This window comes from Theropithecus gelada, chromosome 12 (genome assembly GCF_003255815.1).
Source record: "Theropithecus gelada isolate Dixy chromosome 12, Tgel_1.0, whole genome shotgun sequence".
In the NCBI taxonomy this organism is placed as follows: domain Eukaryota; kingdom Metazoa; phylum Chordata; class Mammalia; order Primates; family Cercopithecidae; genus Theropithecus; species Theropithecus gelada.
This window is the reverse complement of record NC_037680.1, coordinates 14,043,993-14,055,060: the sequence shown is the minus strand read 5'-3', so window position 1 is coordinate 14,055,060 and position 11,068 is coordinate 14,043,993. Positions and strand designations below refer to the sequence as shown.

Here is an 11,068-nt window from a genome sequence, read left to right as displayed (position 1 = left end):
AAAAAAAAAAAAAAAAAAAAAAAAAAAAGTAGAAGTAGCAGCTCTTCAGTCCTCCAGTTTGGATTGGAGATCAAGTTTCTGTTAACTTGTCAAAGGGAATCCTAGAATTTGGGTTTAGGGAGGGGAGTGGTGACAGATAATTCTATTTTATGATAAGGAATACTAAAGTTTCCTACACTATTTCTTGGGGTATCTCAGCTGAATGCCAATATTGATCTGCCAACTAGAAGAGTATAATTCCCTTTCCTGAAGTAACTAAATAAGGCATTTTTCCTGTTTGTGCTTTAGCAGGTTTTCGAGACATAGTTTGGGTTAACTAATACGGTAATAGGCTTTTTAAAGGTAGCCAGAAAAACAAAGAGCAAAAGACTCTAGCTCGGTCTTTATGATCCAGTTGCTTTTTATCACTAAAATGTGAAATTAGTGCGAGTGAATATTGAGGAATTTTGACAACATAAAGGAACATCCTCTAGGGTATTTCCTAACCAGGAGACTGGCAGGAAATGAGATATATGTAACATATGTAACATGAGAGAGAGCAATGAAGGGGACTTGAGAAAGAATGAGAAAAGAAGTGTAGCAGAGCTGGACTGAATTTGGTCCTAGTAGTGGCAGTGGCAGTGGCACTGGCCAAATGCTGTTAATGATAACAAGGCGGCCAGGCGTGATGGCTCATGCCTGTAATCCCAGCACTTTGGGATGCCAAGGTGGGCGGATCACCTGAGGTCAGGAGTTCGAGACCAGCCTGGCCAACATAGTGAAACACCGTCTGTACTAAAAATACAAAAATTAGCCTGTGTGGTGGCACGTGCCTGTAGTCCCAGCTATTCGAGAGGCTGAGGTGGGAGAATCACTTGAACCTGGGAGACAGAGGTTGCAGTAAGCCAAGACCACACCATTGCACTCCAGCCTGGGTGACAGAGTGGTACTCCATCTCAAAACTAATAATAATAACAACAAGTCATATGTTAATTGCTCCTTCACATGACTGAAGTGTTTTCACATTTATTATTCTGTTTGATTTTTGTTTGTTTGTTTGTTTGTTTGTTTTCTGAGATGAAGTGTCGCTTATTTTGCCCAGGCTGGAGTGCAATGGCATGATCAACCCTTCTGCTCTCGGGTTCAAGCGATTCTCCTGCTTCAGGCTCCTGAGTAACTGGGATTACAGGCGTGCGCCACCAGCCTGCTAATTTTTGTTTTTTAGCAGATACAGGGTTTCACCATGTTGGTCAGGCTGATCTCGAACTCCTGACCTCATGATCCACCCGCCTCAGCCTCCCAAAGTGCTGGGATTACAGGTGTGAGCCACCGCGCCTGGCCTATTCTGTTTGATTCTTATAGCAGGCTTTATTTTAATTGAAACTCTGAGATTAAGTGATTTCCCTGAAAATAGCTTTTTTGTGTTTATGTTTGTTTTTGTTTCTGTTTTTTTGAGACAGGGTCTCACTCTATCATCCAGACTGGAGTGTGGTACGATCTTGGCTCACTGCAACCTCTGCCTCCCAGGTTCAAGTGATCCTTCTGCCGCAGCCACCCAAGTAGCTGGGATTTTAGGCACGTGCTACCATGCCTGACTAATTTTTGTATTTTTTGCAGAGACGGGGTTTCACCATGTTGCTCAGCCTGGTCTCGAACTCCTGGGCTCAAGTGATCAACCCACCACAGCCTTCCTAAGTGCTGGGATTGCAGGTGTGAGCCACAGCACCAACCCCTAACCATAGCTTTTTTGACATAGCTAGACCGTAAGCCAGTGCCTACACCCCAGTCATTACTTATTACATTGGTAGACATCTTCGAATTTACAAATAATTTTTATATATGTTATCTTATTTGACTGTTCTAACAACCATAGAGGTAGGCAAAAAATATTATCCTCATTTTAAACAAATCATCTAGGTGAAAAAACCTGTATCATCTTGTTTGATTTCAGCAAGTAGTTTCAATTAAAGATGTATGCAAACATTGCTTCATGCTTAAGTCAACTGTAGATTGTTTTTTAAGCAAAGGATGCAGATTTTGTGTGCTTTCTACTATTTTTGGCAATCTCTCACTTTCAGATTTATGTGATCAGTTTGGCTGAACCCCGCCTGCCCCTGCAGCTGGATGATGCTGTTCGGCCTGAGGCGGAAGGAGAAGAGGTAAAAAATTATACTTATGAAATATTATGCTTCCTCTGTATATTTAGTTTGCAAAACATTGAAAACCCAATGCCCTACTTTTGTACTAAGGGTGCCTGTGAAGTGATTTTGAGCTCCATTGTTATTTAAATTTACTCTTAAAATCAGCAATTCTCAAACCTTTTGGTATCAAGATGCCTTTTACATTGTTAAAAATAATTAAGAACCCTACAAGCTTTTGTTTTTATTGGTGTATATATATCAATATTTATAGTATTGCGAATTAAAACACATTTTTAAATATTTACTTATTAAAAATTATATATACATTGCATGCATGTTGGCATATGTAGTATTATGCAAATCATGAAGCTAATAACATTTTATGAAAAAATTACAGTTGTCCAAAGCAAAAAATAATTATTATTAGAGTGACATTGTATTTAGCAGTCCATTGCCTTAACCACTCAGCTACAGATGACATTCTGTTTATATAACCACAGTTCTTTGTAATTTTTGGCTTAATAGACAACAACTAGATTCTCATATTGCCTCTGCATTCATTCTGTTGTGATGAATACACATCATAGAATCTTTAGAAAACTGCTCAGTGTACTCATGAAGGGTGAGAAAGAAAAAGTATTATTATGAAAAAGTAAGTTTGACTTCTTCAACTCCCGGAAAGTCTCAGGCACCTTCACTGCTCCCCAGACCACATTTTGAGAACCACTACTCTGTCAGTTTTTATCTGTTCCTTCACCCTTGGGCTAGCAGGTTAAATCCAGGAATCAATGAAGAAGCGGGTGGTGAATTTTTCTTATATCCCAATAATGAGGCAAGGCTTTGAGGGGTGGAGGAGGGAAAGAAACCATTAATATCTGTTAATTCTTTGTCTTCTTTCCATCTCTCTTTTAATGTTAACTTCTCTCTGGCCGCACTTTGTGTTTCTACCATTATTTGAGATCCCTGAGATTTTTGGGCATAGTATTAACATACAAACATCCTGCTCAATTAAAAGTAAATATGACTTCTAAAAGTATTTTTTGTGCTCTTCAAAATATAAGTAAAATTTGTTTTTTTCTTTTCTTCTTTTTTTAGGAAGGAAGAGCTACTGTTAACCAGGATACAAGATTAGACAACAGAGTCATTGATCTTAGGGTATGCCTAATTTATTTATTAAGTGAAGCAATTAGGCCGCAATCGAGAGGGGCAGGGATACCATACCTGTCTCAGGCTTATAAAGCTAATGGTATTTGCCTGACTGTAAGTATGGTAATACAGGAAACAATTTACTTTTCTGACTGACCTTCCCCTAAAAAGAACTGCAGGCAACAGGAACAGTTAAATACTAGTTAACAGGATATTGACTTGCTTTGTTTTAAAATGACAGATGAATTTGAAGCCAGTAAATGATCTTGCTTCCAGGTGGTATCTTTTTTAGACAAGTTATTCAGGAAGTAGAAACATAACCATTAATATCACTACAAAGTTATGAAAAAAATTACATGCACATTTTAGATCGACCAGGTGGAGATGAGTAATTAATGCTTCAATCCTTTGAGTTTGATTGGAGCACCAAATTAAAAATATACAAGCAGTTGGCCCTAGTGGTTTATGCAGTAGTCTCATGGGTCTCCTGTTTCCCTTTCTGGTTTGGTTGCAAGTGAAAGAGAGTTTAGTGGTTTCATCATTATTGTAGTAAACCATTGCATCTTTCTTTCTTAATATTTTGACCACATCTTCCTTTTTTACTTAAATATTCTACCTGAAGCTCAAATTTTTTGTCACCTTAAGAGTTCTTCTTGGCTCTTCTACCATCATGTGAGTCTACCCTTATTATTTACTCATGTTATTCCTAATTATTTGCCTTTTGTCTTTTACCTTTTCCATTTTAATTTGTATAGAAAAAGCAAGCAGTAATCCAAAGTCCTCTTGATACTACCTAGAAACCTCAGGTTTTTCATGTATGTTGGCCACAGGAGTGAGACATCATTCTGTATTTATTTGTCCTTGCTAGTTGTTCACACAAGTTATTATTGGTTTGTGCCTCTAGAAGTTGGCCTGAGGAGTTTTTGGGTTTGGGGTTGTTTTGTTTTGTTTAAATTCATTGCCACCATTGAAAAAATGCGTTTTCACATTAAAATCTGGATGACACTTCTTAAAAAGAGGAGAATCTGGCACATGAGCTAGCATGCTAGATGGGACATATACAGGTTTCTTACACTGTCTTTTGCTTTGCCCTGCACCAGCCAGCAAATATCATTCATTTCATTCATTCATGTTATTTGGCCCTTGCAAGCATTCACATGTTTAACTCTTACTTTGACTTTACATTTTGGGAGACATTGTGTACATTAGTCACTTTAAGGTTTTAAACACCTTAGATTCCTTCTAAACTACTGTCTTGGTTGGCTGCAGTGGCTCACACCTGTAATCCCAACAATTTGGGAGCCTGAGGTGGGAAGAATGCTTGAGCGCAGGAGTTTGAAACCAGCCTAGGCAACATGGCGAGACCCCCGTCTCCTCAAAAAAATTAAAAATTAGCCAAGTATGTTGGCATGCATCCATGGTCCCAGCTACTCAGGTGGCTGAAGCAAGAGGATTGCTTGAGCCCAGGAGGTTGAGTCTGCAGTGAGCTGTGTTTGTACCACTGCACTCCAGCCTGGGCAACAGAGTAAGATCCTGTCTCAACAAATAAAAAATAAACTACTATCTAATTTAGTCCCCAACTAGTTCTTTTCATAGACTCTCAGCAAAGTCAAGGGTTAAAGAATTTGGAAATAAAAGGCAAAATTGCCATTCTTCTTCTCTAATACGAATGTTCCGAGATATATCCTCCTTTAGGTTCTAGTGTAGCCTAACTTTTTTCTCATAGATGAATTGTTTTCTCTCTGAACTTTCCAGGCAGGTGCCCTGATTAAAACTACTTCACTTTCCAGCCCCCAAGAAGGTTAAAGCAATTTTCATTCCTAGAAAAGTGAATTAAAATGTCTTTGGCACCCTTTTCATGCCTAGCACTCACATAGCTCATACTCCGGATTGGCACGGCAAATTAGCTTCGTCCTCATAGGTTAGCAGGTTGTTAGGAAGGTTTTCTGGGAACCTATTCAAGAGAGTTCCCTTTAGATCAGAATTGTTCCCTTTATTTCACCTCACTCTTAGGTACAGGTGAAGGTTGTCCTAGGAGTAAATGTTAGTCTTCCCTCTTGAGAATCATTGTTTAAGTACTTTTCCCAAATATGAATGGATTACTTTAGTTGGTTCAAAATTACAGTCTGTTTCTTTATCTAGACCCCCTGTACTATAGCTAGTCTACAGAATATTTATTATGTTCATATTACAGGTTTCTTATCCTGTGGAATATATATTGGTCACCTTCAAAGAACACATCATTTTGTTGGGGAGATAAGACTAGTAGTGTGAGGTCTCCTTAATAGGGATGCCCTCCCTTGGGTTGCCAGGTAAGCATAGAAACTGAGCCATCTTTAAAGGTGAATCATCAGCTCTTTTTTGCTACTCGGTTTCACATGCCAAGGGAATAGACAATTCAGGACTCATGGGCAACCTAACCCTTGAGACCCCATGGCTTTCCTAAAGTTCCCTTCGTTTGCTAATACACTACATTATCCTCAGTGCTACCTCTGAAATCACACTATCAAATAGCTTCTACTATGTAATTCTGTAACATTTTTTTCCTGAATGTTTAGGTATATTTTGGCATGCAGGGATTAAGAAATAGCTATCTGAGCATATATTTTATTGTTCACCAATGAACCCTACTTTGACCCTGTGGGTTAATGAATGAAAAGTATCTGCTATTAGGGTGTGGTTTCATCTTATCAATTACATATTTTTGTTTTGAAATTGGTCACCTTTGTCTTCACCATTCTTTTCTCTTGGACAGACTGTTAATCCCTTAAGTCAAGGCAAGTACATGAGTTAAGGGGTTAACAGTCTGTCCAAGAGAAAGAATTACATTCATGGCAAATGCCCCCAGTCAGTCACAACATACCACATACATATTATTCTTGATGAGCTTAAAGTAGCCACACAGCACTCAGGGCAGCCTCCGCTAACTGATTGGAAATAAGCCTGTTTGCCATATCTCCCTGAAACTTTCTGTTAACAAAGCCACAAAACGCTGAAACAAAGAAAAATTAGATAATATCAAGAGCCCATCTTCTAACACATCGCCTAGCTCATTACTTTCAATACATATTTTCCAAACTAAAAATTAAAATCTCAACTCTTTAAGAGAAGTTTTTTACTTTTGTAATATAAGAGATTATCTTGGCAATATAGTTTTGATGCCAATATATTGAAACTTATATGACATTTCAGTGGTTTTGCAGTGTTTTCCCAAGTATGGTAGCTTTACCACCGGAGGTACACAGTGATTTCTGGGTGTTAAACAGATGAACATTTTTTATTTTAATAGCTATACAATATAACCAGCAAATAAAACCATGTTTTCATGGATATTATTGCTTGGAATTAGTTAAGTTTTAAAACCTGAATTAAAGGAAAATATTAAGTACTAGTATGAGAGATACCCAGTAGACAGAAATGATAGTAGAAGACAAAAGACAAGTTTAAGAAATGCTGGTTTGTGTCAGCAGTGGACAGAAAATTGGGAACTCGGGGCTGCCATGGAAATGATAGGTGTTTGATCACCACAGCTATAGGAGTTCTTTGAAAGTAGATCTGGATAGTCTGAAATAGTCAAGGGAGGTATCCTCAGGGATGTCATAACTGTTGACCTCAAGACCAATACATCAATTAGAAAAATATTTTAAGGGTGCTCAGCACTGCTGTGTATCACAGGGTCCCTCCATAGGACATACATACTTGATTGGCTAGCGTTTTTGTCATACATTAGAATGAATGGATATGTGTTGGAATGTCTTGACACAGAGTTAACCTGAACACATACAACTGGAATTCCCCTGTTACAGTAATATAATAGCAATTGCAGACAGTTCGGATTCTTTCTCACAGAGATTACTTTTGTTTGAGTAGAAATTCTACATAATTCTGGCCAGCGCAGTGGATCACTTGAGGTCAGGAATTCAAGACCAGCCTGGCCAACATGGTGAAACCCCATTTCTGCTTAAAATACAAAAATTAGCCGGGCGTGGTGGCACACACCTGTAATCCCAGCTACTCAGGAGGCTGAGGCAGGAGAATCGCTTGAACAGGGGAGGCAGAGGTTGCCGTGATCCAAGATCACACCATTGCACTCCAGCCTGGGTGACAAGAAAGAAATTCCGTCTCAAAAAAAGAAAAGAAGGAAAAAGAAATTCTGCATAAATCAGACCAGGCACAGTGGCGCATGCCTGTAATCCCAGCACTTTGGGAGGCTGAGGCGGGTGGATCGCTTGAGGTCAGGAGTTCAAGACCAGCCTGGCCAACATGGTGAAACCCCATCTCTACTAAAAATACAAAAAATTAGCCAGGCAGTGCTTGTAGTCCCAGCTAGTCAGGAAGCTGAGGCAGGAGAATCACTTGAACCCAGGAGGCAGAGGTTGCAGTTAGCTGAAATCACGCTACTGCACTCCAGGCTGGGCAATAGAGTAAGCCTCCATCTCAAAAAAAAAAAAAAAAAAGGGTCTACATAAATCTGATTTTTAAAAATAATAGTTCTCCTTGGAATTTAATCAGATACCAGTTTAGAAATGTCTTTCCCACTGTCTTTTCTACTATCTCTCCTGACCCCTAGTCCAACTTCACGGTAGTGTCTCTGTAACCTGATAAACCATAAACAGGGATTCTCTGCAGCCATTAAAAGCAAAAGATGTAGTGGGTATAGTTTAGTTGATAACTTAAATAGGTATTTTTAAAAGCTACAAGTCTCATACAGCATGGAAGTAATTTGTTGTGAGAATTGTAAGGAGCTAAATACTATTGAAGATTGCTTTATGAAGTTTGGGTTTGTTTGCATTTTTGTCTTCTATTGGAATTCTTTCTCCCAACACCCTTACTTCTCTCCATATACCTGCCTCTCTTCTCCACAAAAGATATAATTTTGCTTTCTAGTGCTATGAGGACCTCAGGGAAAGGAATTCTATAAATGCAGAATATTTTTTCCCGTTATTTCAGATCTTTTGCATAATACAGAATAGCAGTGTTTTAATTTTAATAACCATACTTTTGGGAAGTTCGCTATAGAATTTTAAAATAACTATTTTAATGTAAGGAATGTCAGGCTTTTTTAGAACTAAAGTTCAAGGACTGGGTTTTTCATTTTGTTTTTCTAAAAGTAATTTTTTTTAAGTGTAGAAAAATTAGTTTTCTGCTTTCTGTTTAGTTTATCTTCTACCTCATGCCCTCTGTAATCACCGTTATCATCTAACACCTAGCCCAGTGCCAGGAGCATATAATAAATATTTGTTTAATGAGTGAGGAGGAAGTATTATTTTTTCACATGTTATGGTATCATTATTTGTTTGACCCAAAACAATTTTTAGATTTAAACATTAAGGAAACTAATATTATTAGTATGGTTTATAACTTAAATGATAAAGCCTTTTTCCTGTTCATTTATGTATCTTAAGGTAAGGGTAAGTATAGTAATGATAAATTAAATATATCAGGTATTTGTACATTCTTTGTCAATTGAAAATAAGGTTGTTATATATTTGCAGTGAAATTAACATATGTTGCTTTCACTTTATGTACTATATTTTAGAAGCATTTAATTTGAGATAGAGTTAATACATAATTACCCTATTAAACATACTTTTATTTTGTTACATACACTCTGTAATCTTACTGATAAGTTGGGTCATTGTTGATTTTTACCTTAACCACCAAATTCTTATGTAGAAGTCAGTTGTAGTAATCAATATGTAATAGGGAAAGAGCTTGAAAATGAGTCTATAAAAAATTGATTTTGTTTCTCTTTAGATGTGTTCTACCCAAAGTGTCTTGACCAGGAAAAGAAAAAATACTGTTACCATTTCTTATTTTAACTATGTTGTGTTCTCTCATGTAGTGATAATGCTTTTTGAAGGAGGAATAAATGTAGAAAGACGACCCAGGAGTACGTACAAAAAGTTTCTCAGACTCTGATGCAGTCTGCTTAGTACTCTTCCTCTGCTAAATTAACTGACCAACCTGGGCCTGAGGACAGTATTTTCCTCTGAGCAAAGTTAGCGAGTTTACAGGATACTAATCTTACTTCTTTGTCTTGTTCCAACCAGCAGAGATAGCTAGTCTGAATTTGCTCTCACAGTGTGATTCTCTTTGCAGTAATGGGTATTCTTGCTAGTAAGATACATAAGTTGAAGATTTATTTTGAAATATTTTTCTTCCTTGTTATTTACTTTTAAAGAACATCTTATATTTAGTAATTCCTTTTTGTTTAATTCTTTTCCCATCCACCTCTGCTTTGAGTGGTGGTTTTCAAATTAAAGCATTTAAAAGCTAGAATCTGCTAGAAAATATTCTCCAGTATGTAAATGCTAGGTGGAAATTAGTATGTATTAGAAATGTCATGTGAATAACTGTTCACTAATCAAATAGGTGCCTGTGTTCCTAGCAATTAGCAAGTGCCTTGAAGAAACTAATGAGAAAAAAAATTATTTTTCTTATATATGACAGATCCATACTAACATACTTGTAAATTAACAAGTATGTTAATTTACACATTAACATACTTGTTTATACAATCAGGAAGTGAAGAAGTACAGTTTTTTAAAAACCATAATTGGTGAAATTTCTATTCATATTAAATAATCTATGACAACCAGTTCATAAGTTGAATTTCCACTTAGCAAGATGTTGAAGTGAGTTTAGGCCAGGCGTCGTGGCTTACACCTGTAATCCCAGCACTTTGGGAGGCCGGGCAGATCGCCTGAGGTCAGGGGTTCAAGACCAACCTGGCCAACATGGTGAAACCCAGTCTTTACTAAAAATACAAAAATCAGCTTGGCATGTTGACGGGCACCTATAATCCTAGCTACTTGGGAGGCTGACGCAGGAGAATCGCTTGAAACCAGGAGGCAGAGGTTGCAGTGAGCCAAGTTTAGTTGAACTAGCTAAGAGGCAAACAGCAATAAAATGTGTTCAGTGACCCTCTTAATATATTCTGAAGTGAAATACATCTCTGTACATTTGTCAGTAACAGTGAAGCAGCTTTTTGCTAAATAGGTCACTAGGTTTTTGAAAGCAGAAGATTATGCCATTTGTTTTGATTGGATGAACCAAATGTTTCACTAAACCACATAATGTGGAAAAAAACGCAAGTATTTTTCTATAGTTTAAATGTAGACATCTTGAAAATGAATAAGTAAATAATCTAATAAATCATGAAGACCTTTTAAATGGTTTTCATTGTTTTATGAGAAACTGATTTGTAACTTTGAATGTAAGTTATAAAATAATGTTACTTAAATATGACCACTTTACATGAATGTTTTTATCTGATCTGCAGAAATTCAAGGTTATTTCAATATTATTCTTTAGAGTGAAAGAAATGTAATCATTCCATCATTAACAGTGTTTTCACAGGGTACTACTGTGTAAAGGCAGAAGGGGTGAGCCCTTTGGTATGGGAGAAGTAATTGAAATTCTTGTAATGAGACTAAGAAGACAGCTTCTTCACCTAACTCAGTTATTCACAGCTAACTTAGTGCTTTGAGGTCACATGTTTTACTAAACACCTATCTAGCCATAGGATAGCTATTTTTTAAAAATACAGTAAGCCAAGACCTAAAGATAAGAAGCCACTTCTTTTGACCAGAGAAGTGGACAAACGTTAAAGTAGAGATAATTACCTCTAGAGCTTTCTGGTCACCATCACAACTGATTGAGGCTAAAAGTAAATTAGAAGGACCAGAGAAACTGAGAAAGAAAGGAGGGAAAGAGAGAAAATAGAAACAGGTGACTGTGCTGGACAGTTGGAGTACTACTATTGTTTTATGTACCACATTGGAAGTCAGTGTCATGGG

The 11,068-nt window shown here is 37.2% G+C and overlaps 1 protein-coding gene across 2 annotated transcripts in view; it reads left to right on the top strand.

The window, feature by feature from the left end:
• DARS (aspartyl-tRNA synthetase) overlaps positions 1 to 11,068 on the top strand; it is an 82,306-nt gene that overhangs the window by 51,255 nt on the left and 19,983 nt on the right. For both annotated transcript variants that reach the window (XM_025404213.1, XM_025404212.1), the window contains 2 exons: positions 2,058 to 2,138; positions 3,216 to 3,275. In XM_025404213.1, the coding sequence (XP_025259998.1) occupies positions 2,058 to 2,138; positions 3,216 to 3,275 (141 nt within the window). The remainder of the gene's footprint in view (positions 1 to 2,057; positions 2,139 to 3,215; positions 3,276 to 11,068) is intronic.